The sequence below is a fragment of the Oncorhynchus clarkii genome, chromosome 2 (assembly GCF_045791955.1).
Source record: "Oncorhynchus clarkii lewisi isolate Uvic-CL-2024 chromosome 2, UVic_Ocla_1.0, whole genome shotgun sequence".
Lineage (NCBI taxonomy): Eukaryota > Metazoa > Chordata > Actinopteri > Salmoniformes > Salmonidae > Oncorhynchus > Oncorhynchus clarkii.
The window spans coordinates 10,879,104-10,900,097 of record NC_092148.1 but is presented as its reverse complement, the minus strand read 5'-3'; the positions used below and the strand labels follow the sequence as shown (position 1 = coordinate 10,900,097).

The window sequence follows — 20,994 nt, the reverse complement described above, 5'->3', positions numbered from 1 at the left end:
TTTGTGGTGAAAGGAACTGCCCACAAAATATGAACATTAACCCAATCATGAGTTAGAGGTTTAACCCAAGCATGAGTTAGATGTTTCTTGGCTAATAGTCTAATACATCAAACAATATATAATATGCAACATTAAATCTGTGGTTCCATAAGAATATAATAAAATGGAATAGCGCATTTCTATAAAATGTTTAACCTAGCTACACATTTTGAACGCATTACACACATGAACACTTTCATGTTGTGGATCATTTATTCAATATGTTGAAATACATTACTTGCATTAAAAGTTCTTGCATTAGAACATTTATGTATCATATTTGAAGAGAATAATATGTTTATTCAGTTAGGCTCTATCACTTCAAGCCATACAATTATACAATGTGCAAGATAGGAGGTAGAAATTATAGCAACAGTTTTAACACAGCTCAGTGCTTCTGTGTGTTTGAGTGTGGTGTGTGTGTGTGTGTGTGTGTGTGTGTGTGTGTGTGTGTGTGTGTGTGTGTGTGTGTGTGTGTGTGTGTGTGTGTGTGTGTGTGTATCTGTGTGTTGTCTTTAAATCACTTACATACATAATTGTGTGTATATTCAAAACTTAAGTTTTCACAATATCGCCATTGAGTGTATAACTCTTGTCCGACTGGGTTGAGGTTAGCCAGCTTTCTATTCCAATCCAGACAGTATGTCCTCTAAGAATACTGCACGCTTTATGTTGTCCAACCTCCAGTATCAGACTATAATATCCAGATTCTCATAGTTCCCACTAAGTCTTGGTGGAACTATCATCCTGAATATCTGATCCCCAACATCTATACAAACGTATCTGTACATTTATTGCAAGAATCTCTTTAGTGCTTTGGGAATCCTACTGAGGTGTAATTGATCAGACATAATCGTTCAGCCAGAGCCAGACACATCACAGAGTTCATGGATGATAGTTAGTTAGAACCCAGTATATCTACGGCTCTGGGTTCAACAGCACAACATTGATCCATCCCCTTCACTATACATTAACACATTTCCAAAGGCTCAGAGCAACTAGGTTTTGGATGCAAGAGAGAGAGAGAAAGGGAGAAAAGTAAGAAGCATTGCCAAAACATGCAGCTAAAGTCATTCTTAGGGGAAGGTTGGTTATTTTGTAGGATTTGATACACAGGGAGGGAAGTTGTAGTATTTGAACAAGGCTCCTGTTTCATTTGGAGTACATTATGGGGGGTTGTACCATAACATATAAATCAAATCGCTATGTCCAAGGGCATCTCAGAGACAGGAAATGCAGAGTTTGGGAGTATGATGTCTTAGACCGGTGCAATAAGAGTCCGTTTTGAGTTTGGGGTAGATGGTGTGTTAGCTTTAAGTTTGGGGTAGATGGTGTGTTAGTTTTGAGTTTCGGGTAGATGGTGTGTTAGTTTTGAGTTTGGGGTAGATGGTGTGTTAGTTTTGAGTTTGGGGTAGATGGTGTGTTAGTTTTGAGTTTGGGGTAGATGGTGTGTTAGTTTTGAGTTTGGGGTAGATGGTGTGTTAGTTTGGAGTTTGGAGTATATGGTGTGTGAGTTTTGAGTTTGGGGTAGATGGTGTGTGAGTTTTGAGTTTGGGGTAGATGGTGTGTTAGTTTTGAGTTTAGGTTAGGTTAGATGGTGTGTGAGTTTTGAGTTTGGGGTAGATGGTGTGTGCGTTTTGAGTTTGGGGTAGATTGTGTGTTAGTTTTGAGTTTGGGGTATATGGTGTGTGAGTTTTGAGTTTGGGGTAGATGGTGTGTGAGTTTTGAGTTTGGGGTATATGGTGTGTGAGTTTTGAGTTTGGGGTAGATGGTGTGTGAGTTTTGAGTTTGGGGTAGATGGTGTGTGAGTTTTGAGTTTGGGGTAGATGGTGTGTGAGTTTTGAGTTTGGGGTAGATGGTGTGTGAGTTTTGAGTTTGGGGTAGATGGTGTGTTAGTTTTGAGTTTGGGGTAGATGGTGTGTGAGTTTTGAGTTTGGGGTAGATGGTGTGTGAGTTTTGAGTTTGGGGTAGATGGTGTGTGAGTTTTGAGTTTGGGGTAGATGGTGTGTTAGTTTTGAGTTTGGGGTAGATGGTGTGTGAGTTTTGAGATTGGGGTAGATGGTGTGTGAGTTTTGAGTTTGGGGTAGATGGTGTGCGAGTTTTGAGTTTGGGGTAGATGGTGTGTGAGTTTTGAGTTTGGGGTAGATGGTGTGTGAGTTTTGAGTTTGGGGTAGATGGTGTGTGAGTTTTGAGTTTGAGGCACCTTTCTTCTGAAGGCAGATTGGAGATGGACTAGGTAAGGGGTGTTGAGGATTACATTTTGATTTTACCTCAAGAAAATGAACCACAAAAAAAAGACTAATAAAGATGTAAGTTTGTAAACATACGGCGACACTAGCAGGCCATTAAACTTTCACTGTCAGTGGGCAAAACGAGTGTACATTTTTCTGTACATTTTACAGTGTCATCAGGAGAAAAGGAAGGTTAACCATTTCACGAGTGGAAGACAAAAAAGCGAGTTCCGTGAACACTTAAAGTGAGTTTCGCTCCGGATGAAGAGCTGGACAAATGAACGTACATTTGCGTTTTGAAAAAGAGTGAGCAGTTTAATGAGTGTATGCGGTTCGTGTAAGAGTGATGTTCACAGCTCCAGAAAAGTGTTTACCTTAGACACAGACCTAGGATCAGCTTATGCTCCACTGATCCTAACCTTAACCATTAGGAGGAGAAACACTAAACTGACCATAGCTCAGAGTCTAGGGGAAACTTCATTATCATACTCCTTCTCTCCATCCTCTCTTGTCTTGAAGTTAAAGAGAGATCCCAGAGAGTTGTGTTCAGCATGGCTAGGTGGAGGTTGAAGGTAGGAGGTTAGTTGAGAGGTCAAAGTTCAGGAAAGGAAGGCCAGGCGCAGGTGCAGAGGAGGGCTCCAAGGGGAAGGAGGAAGGGAAAGAGGTAGGATGCATGTTGAAAGTATTGGAACAAGGCTGTAGCAAAGGTCCAGTCGTTCCCTCCTCATAGTGCTGACTCCCTTCACCGCCCATCAGGATATGTCAGTAGCCTGTTCCTTCATCCTTCCTCTCCCTCTTACAGGGCTGACTCTGTGTACAGTGCCCCTGATGACCCGTGAGGGGGGTTGGCCGTCAGTAATCGCCATAGCGACGCAGAGGAGGAGGAGCTTAAGTCGCCGCAGCTGCGCAAGTGGATCCCCTCCGTCACAGGGGGTTGGTTGCTATGACGGCGGTTGTGGCGGCTGTCGCTATAGGAGTGGTGGTGACCACGGTGATGAGGGTGTGGCGGGTGGGATCCCTGGCTGGCCCCCCAGGAGTTACGTAACACCTTGAGACAGACAGACACTAGTGTGAGTGTGTGTGTCTGTATGTGAGTGTGTGTGTATTTACTGTATGTGTCTATATGTGTCAGTGTGTGTTACCTGCTCTAAAGGGAGATGGCCTGTCCCGTTGCCCTCCACCCCGCCTCTCCTTTTCTGACCCTGTCCCGTGTTCCCAGAATTCTCTGCAGCGGACGCCAGGTTCCGTTTGGAGCGCTGCAGGAAGCGAGCCACCAACCCCCTCGTCACCTGACAGGAAGAAAAGGAGAGAGGATGAGAAATGAGGACCTGGCATAATCTTTCTACATACAATATGTCCATTTCTAGATATAAGTATCTTTGCAGAGTTTATGGCTGCTGTTATTAGTCTTTTTCAGCCATTACACACCTTGAGGTCCCCAAGAGAGCGGTTGCATTCTTTGGGCAGGTGCAAGGGAGAGTTGGTGGGGCCTTTGGAGAGGGGCAAGGTGCGCCCCATGGTGGCTGCCTTCACACTGCCCTTCCTGGGGAGGAGGGCTGAGGGGGGCACCAGAGAGGAGCGGGGTAGCAGGCATGCCTCGGAGGCCGGACCTGGGGAAGACAGACAGAAACTATAATCTGTAGTGTCTAACCCAAAGGTGGTCAATACTGCCTTCTCTAATCGCTAACCTAACCTCTAACCTCTCACCTGTGTCTGTAGAGGTCTGAGAGCCCTCCCTCACTCCTTTACTGCCCACTGAGCCACCACTGAAGTCAACTAGAGCAGAGAGGGAGGGAGAGAGCAGAGAGGGAGGGAGAGAGCAGAGAGGGAGGGAGAGAGCAGAGAGGGAGGGGAGAGAAGAGAAGGAGCTGGGAGAAGGGCGAGAGGGTGGGAGAGATGAGAGAGGGAGGGAGAGTTGAGAAAGGGAGGAGGAGGGAGAGAGAGGAAGGGAGAGAGGAGAGAGGGAGGGGAGGAAGGAGAGAGGGAGGGAGAGAGGGAGGGGTCAGATGAAAGAGGGAGGGGAGAGAGGAGAAAGGGAGGGAGGGAGAGAGAGGGAGGGAAAAGAGGAGAGTGAGGAAGAGGAGAGAGAGAGGGGTCAGAGGAAAGAGAGAGGGAGGAAGGGGAGAGAGGAGAAAGGGAGGGAGGGAGAGAGAGGGAGGGAGAGAGGGAGGGAAAAGAGGAGAGTGAGGAAGAGGAGAGAGGGAGGGGTCAGAGGAAAGAGAGAGGGAGGAAGGGGAGAGAGGAGAAAGGAAGGGAGGGAGGGAGAGAGGGAGGAGAGAGGGAGGGAGGGAAAAGAGGAGAGAGTAAGGGAGAGAAGTGAGAGGGAGAGAGAGAGGGACAGAGAAAGGGAGGTATGATATAGATATGAAATGCAAACTATCACCATGTCTTTCTTGCATAGTGTATTCATAGCGTGTTCATAGTGTGTTCATAGTGTGAGTTGTAAATCACTAACACTGGATGTCTGTACATGTGTGTTGTGTGTGTGTACTAGAGGTCGACCGATTATGATTTTTCAACACTGATACCGATACCGATTATTGGAGGACAAAAAAAAGCCGATACCGATTAATCGGCCGATTTGTACTTTTTTTTGTTGTTGTAATAATGACAATTACAACAATACTGAATGAACACTTATTTTAACTTAATATAATATATCAATAAAATTAATTTAGCCTCAAATAAATAATGAAACATGTTCAATTTGGTTTAAATAATGCAAAAACAAAGTGTTGGAGAAGAAAGTAAAAGTGCAATATATATACTTCTGTGTATTGATTTTAAGAAAGGCATTGGTGTTTATGGTTAGGTACACGTTGGAGCAACGACAGTCCTTTTTCGCGAATGCGCACTGCATCGATTATATGCAACGCAGGACACGCTAGATGAACTAGTAATATCATCAACCATGTGTAGATATAACTAGTGATTATGATTGATTAAGTTTAATGCTAGTTAGCAACTTACCTTGGCTTCGTACTGCATTCGCGGAACAGGTGGGCTCCTCGTGAGGCAGGTGGTTAGAGTGTTGGACTAGTTAACCCTAAGGTTGCAAGACTGAATCCCTGAGCTGACAAGGTAAAAATCTGTCGTTCTGCCCCTGAACAAGGCAGTTAAGCCACTGTTCCTAGACCGTCATTGAATATAAGAATGTGTTCTTAACTGACTTGCCTAGTTAAATAAAGATTAAATAAAGGTGTAAAAAAGAAAAATCTGATTGTTATGAAAACTTGAAATCGGCCCTAATTAATCGGCCATTCCGATTAATCGGTCGACCTCTAGTGTGTACCCACCTGTATCAGCAGAAGAGCTGAGGCCAGGCTCGCTGTGTGACCTCACTAGGGGCAGAAGCCCGTCACTATCCCCCCTCTCGCTCCTTCCGCCCTGACGACGCAAGTACAACAACGGCTGTAGGGGAAGGGGTACGCCGTTGCCGTGACCACCCTGCTGATTGACAGCTGAGGATGAGGAAGTGGGAGGAGCTGCAGAGGCAGAGGCAGAGGCAGAACCGCGTCGTAAAGGGGTGCGAGGCCCGACTCGTTTCTCTAGGATAGAGGAGCGCTGGTGAGAGGTGGCGCCCCCTAGCAGCTCCAACTGGGAACAACTACTGGCCAACATAGCCTGTCGCCTCAACACTGGAGACCTGCAAAGAGGGGGGAGGGGGAGGGTTGTTCTCTTTTGAGAAGGAGCTGTAAGAAAGTGGCTGTGAACTGTGTGTGTGATTGTCCTTGTATTTACCTGTATGTAGCTGTAGCAGTGCTAGATGAGGAGCAGGAGTTGGACCTCTCTCCTCTGTAGCATCGCCTGGCCCTGGGGCCCATCAGGGGACTCTCTACCAGGGGACTCTCCAGGGCTTGGGGAGGGGGGCCACGGAAGCTCACATACTCCCCTCCTTCTCCCCCCTCCACTCCCCCGGTGCTCCCTCTCCCCCCCCTAGCCCTCACCCCCACCCCCACAAGGCCGGAGTCCTCTGAAGGTGAGGAGTCGTCTGGGATGTCAATGATCTCCGACATCAACAGAGAACCACTGTCCATGGAGACTGGAGGGAGGGAGGGAGACGGTTCATTTACTTGTTTATATTAGGCTAAATTTATGAATTGGCAGTGTTGCCTGTTTACAGTTGAAGTCGGAAGTTTACATACACTTAGGTTGGAGTCATTAAAACTAGTTTTTCAACCTCTCCACAAATTTCTGGTTAACAAACTATAGTTTTGGCAACTCAGTTAGGACATCTACTTTGTTCATGACACAAGTCATTTTTCCAACAATTGTTTACAGACATATTATTTCACTTATAATTCACTGTATCACAATTCCAGTGGGTCATGTAAACTCTCCTTTCAATACCAGACTGGTAAAAACATGAATAACAGAGTTGAAGTGAACAGAATGTAGCATGTGTGACTCTGACCCTCTCCGCTGAAGGCAGTGGATGTGGCCCTCTCTCCAGACAGCTCATTCCCATGGCTGTCAAACACCGTGGCCTAAAGACAACCACACAGCACATGTGTTTAATAGACACACACACCCGCATGCACACACAAACAAACACACACAGAGACAATTGTCCTGTATTCCTGCTTAGCACGTTCTCTCTCTCAATCACTCTCTCTTTCTTTCTTTCTTTCTTTCTTTCTTTCTTTCTTTCACACACACACACACACACACACACACACACACACACACACACACACACACACACACACAAACCAGCAAACATGTCCAGATTCCCCCACTGACCTGGCTAGCTGCTCTCTGCCCCATCACTAATTCGTAAGGAGGGGGACAGTCAGTGGGGTACAGAGGAACTGGACTCTCCATCGACCCGTTATAGGTGATACTGAGGACATATAGACACACAGACAAACAATGAAGACTGATTTTATTGGCTATTTACAAATGCTAGAGTGTGTGTTTAATAATAATACACTGCTCAAAAAAATAAAGGGAACACTTAAACAACACTTAAACAATGTAACTCCAAGTCAATCACACTTCTGTGAAATCAAACTGTCCACTTAGGAAGCAACACTGATTGACAATAAATTTCACATGCTGTTGTGCAAATGGAATAGACAACAGGTGAGAATTATTGGCAATTAGCAAGACACCCCCAATAAAGGAGTGGTTCTGCAGGTGGGGACCACAGACCACTTCTCAGTTCCTATGCTTCCTGGCTGATGTTTTGGTCACTTTTGAATGCTGGCGGTGCTTTCACTCTAGTGGTAGCATGAGACGGAGTCTACAACCCACACAAGTGGCTCAGGCAGTGCAGCTCATCCAGGATGGAACATCAATGCGAGCTGTGGCAAGAAGGTTTGCTGTGTCTGTCAGCGTAGTGTCCAGAGCATGGAGGCGCTACCAGGAGACAGGCCAGTACATCAGGAGACGTGGAGGAGGCCATAGGAGGGCAACAACCCAGCAGCAGGACCGCTACCTCCGCCTTTGTGCAAGGAGGAGCAGGAGGAGCACTGCCAGAGCCCTGCAAAATGACCTCCAGCAGGCCACAAATGTGCATGTGTCTGCTCAAACGGTCAGAAACAGACTCCATGAGGGTGGTATGAGGGCCCGACGTCCACAGGTTGGGGTTGTGCTTACAGCCCAACACCGTGCAGGACATTTGTCATTTGCCAGAGAACACCAAATTCGCCACTGGCGCCCTGTGCTCTTCACAGATGAAAGCAGGTTCACACTGAGCACATGTGACAGACGTGACAGAGTCTGGAGACGCCGTGGAGAACGTTCTGCTGCCTGCAACATCCTCCAGCATGACCGGTTTGGCGGTGGGTCAGTCATGGTGTGGGGTGGCATTTCTTTGGGGGGCCGCACAGCCCTCCATGTGCTCGCCAGAGGTAGCCTGACTGCCATTAGGTACCGAGATGAGATCCTCAGACCCCTTGTGAGACCATATGCTGGTGCGTTTGGCCCTGGGTTCCTCCTAATGCAAGACAATGCCAGACCTCATGTGGCTGGAGTGTGTCAGCAGTTCCTGCAAGAGGAAGGCATTGATGCTATGGACTGGCCCACCCATTCCCCAGACCTGAATCCAATTGAGCACATCTGGGACATCATGTCTCGCTCCATCCACCAACAGACTGTCCAGAAGTTGGCGGATGCTTTAGTCCAGGTCTGGGAGGAGATCCCTCAGGAGACCATCCACCACCTCATCAGGAGCATGCCCAGGCGTTGTAGGGACGTCATAAAGGCACGTGGAGGCCACACACACTACGGAGACTCATTTTGACTTGTTTTAAGGAGGGTTGGATCAGCCTGTAGTGTGGTTTTCCACTTTAATTTTGAGTGTGACTCAAAATCCAGACCTCCATGGGTTGATAGATTTGATTTCCATTGATCATTTTTGTGTGATTTGTTGTCAGCACATTCAACTATGTAAAGAAAAAAGTATTTAATAAGAATATTTCATTAATTCAGATCTAGGATGTGTTATTTTAGTGTTCCCTTTATTTTTTTGAACAGTGTATATATATTTGTCCTGTTGCACACAAGTGTTTACAGTTTTTTCCCCAATTGCTAACATGCATTGGTCAAAACTGAAGTCACATTGTCAAAACTCTTCACACAGTCAGTGACACAGAAATGTATTTGGACCAAACAGTGAATAATTTTTCATTGCTTTCATGTTGATACTGTAAGGTACCTTGAGAGTTCTAGTTCTCCCTCTCTCCAGTACTGTACAGTATGAGTATTATACTAGACATGTTGATAAGAACTAGAACCCTCACAGTACTGTACAGTATGCGTGTTATACTTGACATGTTGATGAAACCTAGAACCCTCACAGTACTCTACAGTATGAGTGATTATACTATACATGTTGATTAGAACTAGAACCCTCACAGTACTGTACAGTATGAGTGATTATACTATACGTGTTGATGAGAACTAGAACCCTCACAGTACTGTACAGTATGAGTATTATACTAGACATGTTGATGAGAACTAGAACCCTCACAGTACTCTACAGTATGCGTGTTATACTTGACATGTTGATGAAACCTAGAACCCTCACAGTACTCTACAGTATGCGTGTTATACTTGACATGTTGATTAGAACTAGAACCCTCACAGTACTGTACAGTATGAGTGTTATACTATACATGTTGATGAGAACTAGAACCCTCACAGTACTGTACATTATGAGTGTTATATTAGACATTTTGATGAGTACTAGAACCCTCACAGTACTGTACAGTATGAGTGTTATACATGTTGATGAGAACTGGAACCCTCACAGTACTGTACAGTATGAGTGATTATACTAGACATGTTGATGAGAACTAGAACCCTCACAGTACTGTACAGTATGAGTGATTATACTATACATGTTGATGAGAACTAGAACCCTCACAGTACTGTACAGTATGAGTGATTATACTAGACATGTTGATGTGAACTAGAACCCTCACAGTACTGTACAGTATGAGTGATTATACTATACATGTTGATGAGACCTAGAATCCTCACAGTACTGTACAGTATGAGTGATTATACTAGACATGTTGATGAGAACTAGAACCCTCACAGTACTGTACAGTATGAGTGATTATACTATACATGTTGATGTGAACTAGAACCCTCACAGTACTGTACAGTATGAGTGATTATACTAGACATGTTGATTAGAACTAGAACCCTCACAGTACTGTACAGTATGAGTGATTATACTATACATGTTGATGTGAACTAGAACCCTCACAGTACTGTACAGTATGAGTGTTATACTATACATGTTGATGAGAACTAGAACCCTCACAGTATTGTACAGTATGAGTGATTATACTAGACATGTTGATGAGAACTAGAACCCTCACAGTACTGTACAGTATGAGTGATTATACTAGACATGTTGATTAGAACTAGAACCCTCACAGTACTGTACAGTATGAGTGTTATACTAGACATGTTGATGAGAACTGGAACCCTCACAGTACTGTACAGTATGAGTGATTATACTATACATGTTGATTAGAACTAGAACCCTCACAGTACTGTACAGTATGAGTGATTATACTAGACATGTTGATGAGAACTAGAACCCTCACAGTACTGTACAGTATGAGTGATTATACTATACATGTTGATGAGAACTAGAACCCTCACAGTACTGTATAGTATGAGTGATTATACTATACATGTTGATGAGAACTAGAACCCTCACAGTACTGTACAGTATGAGTATTATACTATACATGTTGATGAGAACTAGAACCCTCACAGTACTGTACAGTATGAGTGTTATACTATACATGTTGATTAGAACTAGAACCCCCACAGTATTGTACAGTATGAGTGATTATACTATACATGTTGATGTGAACTAGAACCCTCACAGTACTGTACAGTATGAGTGATTATACTATACATGTTGATGAGAACTGGAACCCTCACAGTACTGTACAGTATGAGTATTATACTATACATGTTGATGAGAACTAGAACCCTCACAGTATTGTACAGTATGAGTGTTATACTATACATGTTGATGAGAACTAGAACCCTCACAGTATTGTACAGTATGAGTGTTATACTATACATGTTGATTAGAACTAGAACCCTCACAGTACTGTACAGTATGAGTATTATACTATACATGTTGATGAGAACTAGAACCCTCACAGTACTGTACAGTATGAGTATTATACTATACATGTTGATTAGAACTAGAACCCTCACAGTATTGTACAGTATGAGTGATTATACTATACATGTTGATGTGAACTAGAACCCTCACAGTACTGTACAGTATGAGTGATTATACTAGACATGTTGATGAGAACTAGAACCCTCACAGTACTGTACAGTATGAGTGATTATAATATACATGTTGATGTGAACTAGAACCCTCACAGTACTGTACAGTATGAGTGATTATACTAGACATGTTGATGAGAACTAGAACCCTCACAGTACTGTACAGTATGAGTGATTATACTATACATGTTGATGAGAACTAGAACCCTCACAGTACTGTAGAGTATGAGTGATTATACTATACATGTTGATGTGAACTAGAACCCTCACAGTACTGTACAGTATGAGTGATTATACTATACATGTTGATGAGAACTAGAACCCTCACAGTATTGTACAGTATGAGTGATTATACTATACATGTTGATGTGAACTAGAACCCTCACAGTACTGTACAGTATGAGTGATTATACTAGACATGTTGATGAGAACTAGAACCCTCACAGTACTGTACAGTATGAGTGATTATACTATACATGTTGATGTGAACTAGAACCCTCACAGTACTGTACAGTATGAGTGATTATACTATACATGTTGATTAGAACTAGAACCCTCACAGTACTGTACAGTATGAGTGATTATACTAGACATGTTGATGAGAACTAGAACCCTCACAGTACTGTACAGTATGAGTGATTATACTATACATGTTGATGTGAACTAGAACCCTCACAGTACTGTACAGTATGAGTGATTATACTAGACATGTTGATGAGAACTAGAACCCTCACAGTACTGTACAGTATGAGTGATTATACTATACATGTTGATGTGAACTAGAACCCTCACATTACTGTACAGTATGAGTGATTATACTATACATGTTGATGAGAACTAGAACCCTCACAGTACTGTAGAGTATGAGTGATTATACTATACATGTTGATGTGAACTAGAACCCTCACAGTACTGTACAGTATGAGTGATTATACTATACATGTTGATGAGAACTAGAACCCTCACAGTACTGTGCAGTATGAGTGATTATACTATACATGTTGATGAGAACTAGAACCCTCACAGGACTGTACAGTATGAGTGATTATACTATACATGTTGATGAGAACTAGAACCCTCACAGTACTGTACAGTATGAGTGATTATACTAGACATGTTGATGTGAACTAGAACCCTCACAGTACTGTACAGTATGAGTGATTATACTATACATGTTGATGTGAACTAGAACCCTCACAGTACTGTACAGTATGAGTGATTATACTATACATGTTGATGTGAACTAGAACCCTCACAGTACTGTACAGTATGAGTGATTATACTATACATGTTGATGTGAACTAGAACCCTCACAGTACTGTACAGTATGAGTGATTATACTAGACATGTTGATGTGAACCCTCACAGTACTGTACAGTATGAGTGATTATACTAGACATGTTGATGAGAACTAGAACCCTCACAGTACTGTACAGTATGAGTATTATACTAGACATGTTGATGAGAACTAGAACCCTCACAGTACTGTACAGTATGAGTGATTATACTAGACATGTTGATTAGAACTAGAACCCTCACAGTACTGTACAGTATGAGTGATTATACTAGACATGTTGATGAGAACTAGAACCCTCACAGTACTGTACAGTATGAGTGATTATACTAGACATGTTGATTAGAACTAGAACCCTCACAGTATTGTACAGTATGAGTGATTATACTATACATGTTGATGAGAACTAGAATCCTCACAGTACTGTACAGTATGAGTGATTATACTAGACATGTTGATGAGAACTAGAACCCTCACAGTACTGTACAGTATGAGTGATTATACTATACATGTTGATGAGAACTAGAACCCTCACAGTACTGTACAGTATGAGTGATTATACTATACATGTTGATGAGAACTAGAACCCTCACAGTACTGTACAGTATGAGTGATTATACTAGACATGTTGATGAGAACTAGAACCCTCACAGTACTGTACAGTATGAGTGATTATACTAGACATGTTGATGAGAACTAGAACCCTCACAGTACTGTACAGTATGAGTGTTATACTAGACATGTTGATGAGAACTAGAACCCTCACAGTACTGTACAGTATGAGTGATTATACTATACATGTTGATGAGAACTAGAACCCTCACAGTACTGTACAGTATGAGTGATTATACTAGACATGTTGATGAGAACTAGAACCCTCACAGTACTGTACAGTATGAGTGATTATACTATACATGTTGATGAGAACTAGAACCCTCACAGTACTGTACAGTATGAGTGATTATACTAGACATGTTGATGAGAACTAGAACCCTCACAGTACTGTACAGTATGAGTGATTATACTAGACATGTTGATGAGAACTAGAACCCTCACAGTACTGTACAGTATGAGTGATTATACTAGACATGTTGATGAGAACTAGAACCCTCACAGTACTGTACAGTATGAGTGATTATACTAGACATGTTGATGAGAACTAGAACCCTCACAGTACTGTACAGTATGAGTGATTATACTATACATGTTGATGAGAACTAGAACCCTCACAGTACTGTACAGTATGAGTGATTATACTAGACATGTTGATTAGAACTAGAACCCTCACAGTACTGTACAGTATGAGTGATTATACTATACATGTTGATGAGAACTAGAACCCTCACAGTACTGTACAGTATGAGTGATTATACTAGACATGTTGATGATGTTTTTTTGTAATTATTATTTGAATTGAATTATTTATTGAATTTCTGGAATTTGTATTTCAACAGTAAATTATTATATGCAAAGATATAGAAAAAATGAAGGTTATTGAAGCAAATTGCTGCATTTCTGATTCATTCTTGTTCCATATACTTTAGTACAGTCAATAAAGTGAAAAGGTGTTATTCTTATTCTATAATGAAATACTGATTGACGTGACAATTCATTCAAACTTCAAAGAAAAGTTCCTCATTTATGTAATGCTCCCTGTTAGTGTTATTTAGGTCATCGTGTCAGAGTGACAATGTACTGTATGCTTTCTGACTGAGAATTGTTGCCAGTGTTCTGGTCGAACGAGCTTATTTTGAGACATGTATGAAGTGTTTTGGTGGTTTGACTGAGTTCTGGAGGTGAGATTAAGTGTCTGGCCAAGATGCATGTTGGTAATGCAGACTGTGTGAAGAGTTTTGAAAAAATGGCTTCAGTATTGACCAATGCTTTTTAGCAATTGAAGAAAAACTGTAAGAAATGTGTTTCTTGCATATCCCAACCTGAGACACCCACAGGGAGTGGGGTGGGGTCACAGCTAGGGTCACCATTGTGCAGCGGTCCTGGAGCAATTAGGGTTAAGTGCAATGCTCAAGGGCACAGCAACATATTTATCACCCTGTCAGGTCCGGTATTCGAACCAGCAACCCCAACGCTCTAACCTGCAGGCTACCTGTGTGTGTGTTATTACCTCTGTGCGTCTGTCTCAGAGCTGCAGGTGTATTCAGGGGGGTAGTAAGGGGGCGGAGGGATGGGCGGGACAAACTCCTCAAAGTCCATGATGTTGGTCAGGAAGGCGTCCTGAGGAGTGGTGCATTCTGGGTTGACGGAGCGAGAGCGGTGCGGGGCGAGCTAGAGAGAAACAAACAGAGATAGAGGAGGGGAGAAATCATAAGGGATGGATAAAGAAAATATTGTCTGTGTGTGTGTGTGTGTGTGTGTGTGTGTGTGTGTGTGTGTGTGTGTGTGTGTGTGTGTGTGTGTGTGTGTGTGTGTGTGTGTGTGGACTCACCAGGTGCACTAGGTCCAGGGAGAAGATGTGTATACTACAGGTGACAGTAGAGAGAGTACAGATGATGGTAGAGAGAATACTCAGACCACAAGCACTGAACAACAGGTCCTGGAACAGAGAAGAGGACACTCAGACCACAAGCACTGAACAACAGGTCCTGGAACAGAGAAGAGGACACTCAGACCACAAGCACTGAACAACAGGTCCTGGAACAGAGAAGAGGACACTCAGACCACAAGCATTGAACAACAGGTCCTGGAACAGAGAAGAGGACACTCAGACCACAAGCACTGAACAACAGGTCCTGGAACAGAGGAGGGGAGATCAGCACGTAACACACAGGTCCTGGAACAGAGGAGGGGAGATCAGCACGTAACACACAGGTCCTGGAACAGAGGAGGGGAGATCAGCATGTAACACACAGCCAGGGCAGTTAGGAGCAGTTTGGTTACTGTTTGTAATCATTTATACATACTGCAGCGTGCATCATGTGCCTTGGCAATTATATTATGCTCTGCTTACGTCATCTGCAAAAATGATTATCGACATCAGAAAATGTAGCCCACACACTCAGAGAATATAGACGCCACACACTGCCATTAAACACACACACTGAGCTGCCATTAAACACACACACTGAGCTGTCATTAAACACACACACTAAGCTGTCATTAAACACACACACTGAGCTGTCATAAAACACACACACTGAGCTGTCATTAAACACACACACTGAGCTGTCATAAAACACACACACACTGAGCTGTCATAAAACACACACACTGAGCTGTCATGAAACACACACACTGAGCTGTCATTAAACACACACACACACACACACACACACACACACACACACACACACACACACACACACACACACACACACACACACACACACACACACACACAAACACACACACACACACACACACACACACACACACACACACACACACACACACACTGAGCTGTCATAAAACACACACACACTGAGCTGTCATAAAACAAACACACACTGAGCTGTCATAAAACACACACACTGAGCTGTCATAAAACACACACACACACTGAGCTGTCATAAAACAAACACACACTGAGCTGTCATCAAACACACACACACACTGAGCTGTCATTAAACAAACACACACACTGAGCTGCCATTAAACAAACACACTGAGCTGTCATTAAACACACACACTAAGCTGTCATTAAACACACACACTGAGCTGTCATAAAACACACACATTGAGCTGTCATAAAACAAACACACACTGAGCTGTCATAAAACAAACACACACTGAGCTGTCATAAAACAAACACACACACTGAGCTGCCATTAAACACACACACTGAGCTGTCATTAAACACACACACTAAGCTGTCATTAAACACACACACTGAGCTGTCATAAAACACACACACTGAGCTGTCATGAAACACACACACTGAGCTGTCATTAAACACACACACACACACACACACACACACACACACACACACACACACACACACACACACACACACACACACACACACACACACACACACACACACACACACACACACACACACTGAGCTGTCATAAAACACACACACACACTGAGCTGTCATAAAACAAACACACACTGAGCTGTCATCAAACACACACACACACTGAGCTGTCATTAAACACACACACACACTGAGCTGTCATAAAACACACACATTGAGCTGTCATAAAACAAACACACACTGAGCTGTCATAAAACAAACACACACTGAGCTGTCATAAAACACACACACACACTGAGCTGTCATAAAACAAACACACACACTGAGCTGTCATTAAACAAACACACACTGAGCTGTCATAAAACAAACACACACTGAGCTGTCATAAAACACACACACACACTGAGCTGTCATAAAACAAACACACACACTGAGCTGTCATAAAACTCACACATTGAGCTGTCATTAAACACACACACTGAGCTGTCATTAAACACACACACACACTGAGCTGTCATAAAACACACACATTGAGCTGTCATTAAACACACACATTGAGCTGTCATAAAACACACACATTGAGCTGTCATTAAACGCACACACACACTGAGCTGTCATTAAACACACACACTGAGCTGTCATTAAACACACACACACACATTGAGCTGTCATAAAACACACACACACTGAGCTGTCATTAAACACACACACACACTGAGCTGTCATTAAACACACACACTGAGCTGTCATAAAACACACACTAAGCTGTCATAAAACAAACACACTGAGCTGTCATTAAACACACACACTGAGCTGTCATAAAACAAACACACACTGAGCTGTCATAAAACACACACACACACTGAGCTGTCATTAAACGCACACACACACACTGAGCTGTCATAAAACACACACATTGAGCTGTCATTAAACACACACACACTGAGCTGTCATAAAACAAACACTCACACTGAGCTGTCATAAAACAAGCACACACTGAGCTGTCATTAAACAAACACACACTGAGCTGTCATAAAACACACACACACTGAGCTGTCATAAAACAAACACACACACGTAGCTATCATAAAACAAACACTCACACTGAGCTGTCATAAAACAAACACACACTGAGCTGTCATTAAACAAACACACACTGAGCTGTCATTAAACAAACACACACTGAGCTGTCATAAAACAAACACACACACTGAGCTGTGATTAAACAAACACACACTGAGCTGTCATAAAACAAACACACACTGAGCTGTCATAAAACACACACATTGAGCTGTCATTAAACACACACACACTGAGCTGACATTAAACAAACACACACTGAGCTATCATAAAACAAGCACACACTGAGCTGTCATTAAACACACACATTGAGCTGTCATTAAACACACACACACTGAGCTGTCATAAAACAAACACACACTGAGCTGTCATAAAACAAACACACACTGAGCTGTCATCAAACACACACACACACTGAGCTGTCATTAAACAAACACACACACTGAGCTGCCATTAAACAAACACACTGAGCTGTCATTAAACACACACACTAAGCTGTCATTAAACACACACACTGAGCTGTCATAAAACACACACATTGAGCTGTCATAAAACAAACACACACTGAGCTGTCATAAAACAAACACACACTGAGCTGTCATAAAACAAACACACACACTGAGCTGCCATTAAACACACACACTGAGCTGTCATTAAACACACACACTAAGCTGTCATTAAACACACACACTGAGCTGTCATAAAACACACACACTGAGCTGTCATGAAACACACACACTGAGCTGTCATTAAACACACACACACACACACACACACACACACACACACACACACACACACACACACACACACACACACACACACACACACACACACACACACACACACTGAGCTGTCATAAAACACACACACACACTGAGCTGTCATAAAACAAACACACACTGAGCTGTCATCAAACACACACACACACTGAGCTGTCATTAAACACACACACACACTGAGCTGTCATAAAACACACACATTGAGCTGTCATAAAACAAACACACACTGAGCTGTCATAAAACAAACACACACTGAGCTGTCATAAAACACACACACACACTGAGCTGTCATAAAACAAACACACACACTGAGCTGTCATTAAACAAACACACACTGAGCTGTCATAAAACAAACACACACTGAGCTGTCATAAAACACACACACACACTGAGCTGTCATAAAACAAACACACACACTGAGCTGTCATAAAACTCACACATTGAGCTGTCATTAAACACACACACTGAGCTGTCATTAAACACACACACACACTGAGCTGTCATAAAACACACACATTGAGCTGTCATTAAACACACACATTGAGCTGTCATAAAACACACACATTGAGCTGTCATTAAACGCACACACACACTGAGCTGTCATTAAACACACACACTGAGCTGTCATTAAACACACACACACACATTGAGCTGTCATAAAACACACACACACTGAGCTGTCATTAAACACACACACACACTGAGCTGTCATTAAACACACACACTGAGCTGTCATAAAACACACACTAAGCTGTCATAAAACAAACACACTGAGCTGTCATTAAACACACACACTGAGCTGTCATAAAACAAACACACACTGAGCTGTCATAAAACACACACACACACTGAGCTGTCATTAAACGCACACACACACACTGAGCTGTCATAAAACACACACATTGAGCTGTCATTAAACACACACACACTGAGCTGTCATAAAACAAACACTCACACTGAGCTGTCATAAAACAAGCACACACTGAGCTGTCATTAAACAAACACACACTGAGCTGTCATAAAACACACACACACTGAGCTGTCATAAAACAAACACACACACGTAGCTATCATAAAACAAACACTCACACTGAGCTGTCATAAAACAAACACACACTGAGCTGTCATTAAACAAACACACACTGAGCTGTCATTAAACAAACACACACTGAGCTGTCATAAAACAAACACACACACTGAGCTGTGATTAAACAAACACACACTGAGCTGTCATAAAACAAACACACACTGAGCTGTCATAAAACACACACATTGAGCTGTCATTAAACACACACACACTGAGCTGACATTAAACAAACACACACTGAGCTATCATAAAACAAGCACACACTGAGCTGTCATTAAACACACACATTGAGCTGTCATTAAACACACACACACTGAGCTGTCATAAAACAAACACACACTGAGCTATCATAAAACAAACACACACTGAGCTGTCATTAAACACACACATTGAGCTGTCATTAAACACACACACACTGAGCTGTCATTAAACAAACACACACTGAGCTGTCATAAAACAAACACACACTGAGCTATCATAAAACAAACACACACTGAGCTGTCATTAAACACACACATTGAGCTGTCATTAAACACACACACACTGAGCTGACATTAAACACACACATTGAGCTGTCATTTAACACACACACACACTGAGCTGTCATAAAACACACACATTGAGCTGTCAATAAACACACACACACTGAGTTGACATTAAACACACACATTGAGCTGTCATTAAACACACACACACACTGAGCTGTCATAAAACACACACACACACACTGAGCTGTCATTAAGCAGACACATTGAGCTGTCATAAAACACACACACACACTGAGCTGTCATAAAACACACACACACTGAGCTGTCATTAAACACACACACACTGAGCTGTCATTAAACACACACACTGAGCTGTCATTAAACACACACACACATTGAGCTGTCATAAAACACACACACACTGAGCTGTCATTAAACACACACACTGAGCTGTCATTAAACACACACACACATTGAGCTGTTATAAAACACACACACTGAGCTGTCATTAAACACACACACTGAGCTGTCATAAAACACACACTAAGCTGTCATAAAACAAACACACTGAGCTGTCATTAAACACACACACTGAGCTGTCATAAAACACACACACACACTGAGCTGTCATAAAACACACACACACATTGGGCTGTCATAAAACAAACACACACTGAGCTGTCATTAAACACACACACGGAGCTGTCATAAAACACACACACACACACACACTGAGCTGTCATAAAACACAAACACACATTGAGCTGTCATAAAACACACACACTGAGCTGTCATTAAACACACACACACACTGAGCTGTCATAAAACACACACACTGAGCTGTCATTAAACACACACACTGAGCTGTCATTAAAGACACTCACTGAGCTGTCATAAAACACACACACACACTGAGCTGTCATAAAACACACACACACACTGAGCTGTCATAAAACACACACACACTGAGCTGTCATTAAACACACACACTGAGCTGACATTAAACACACACACTGAGCTGTCATAAGACACACACACTGAGCTGTCATTAAACACACAAACTGAGCTGTCATTAAACACACACACTGAGCTGTCATAAATCACACACACACTGAGCTGTCATTAAACACACACACTGAGCTGTCATAAAACACACACACACTGAGCTGTCATTAAACACACACACTGAGCTGTCATTAAACACACACACTGAGCTGTCATTAAACAAACACACACACTGAGCTGTCATAAAACACACACACACACTGAGCTGTCATA

General features: G+C 42.6%; 2 protein-coding genes across 2 annotated transcripts in view; one reads left to right on the top strand and one right to left on the bottom strand.

The window, feature by feature from the left end:
- LOC139421213 (uncharacterized) overlaps nucleotides 1-20,994 on the top strand; it is a 1,124,809-nt gene that overhangs the window by 675,632 nt on the left and 428,183 nt on the right. The window lies entirely within an intron of this gene.
- The window catches only part of LOC139421009 (protein ENTREP3-like), a 32,034-nt gene continuing 11,270 nt past the window's right edge, over nucleotides 231-20,994 (bottom strand). The window contains exons 5-14 of the mRNA XM_071171479.1: nucleotides 14,786-14,893; nucleotides 14,465-14,625; nucleotides 7,014-7,113; nucleotides 6,685-6,757; nucleotides 6,012-6,312; nucleotides 5,567-5,916; nucleotides 3,978-4,046; nucleotides 3,699-3,880; nucleotides 3,413-3,559; nucleotides 231-3,318 (exon numbers count right to left, since the gene is read on the bottom strand). Of these exons, the coding sequence (XP_071027580.1) occupies nucleotides 3,067-3,318; nucleotides 3,413-3,559; nucleotides 3,699-3,880; nucleotides 3,978-4,046; nucleotides 5,567-5,916; nucleotides 6,012-6,312; nucleotides 6,685-6,757; nucleotides 7,014-7,113; nucleotides 14,465-14,625; nucleotides 14,786-14,893 (1,743 nt within the window). The 3' untranslated portion in view covers nucleotides 231-3,066. The remainder of the gene's footprint in view (nucleotides 3,319-3,412; nucleotides 3,560-3,698; nucleotides 3,881-3,977; nucleotides 4,047-5,566; nucleotides 5,917-6,011; nucleotides 6,313-6,684; nucleotides 6,758-7,013; nucleotides 7,114-14,464; nucleotides 14,626-14,785; nucleotides 14,894-20,994) is intronic.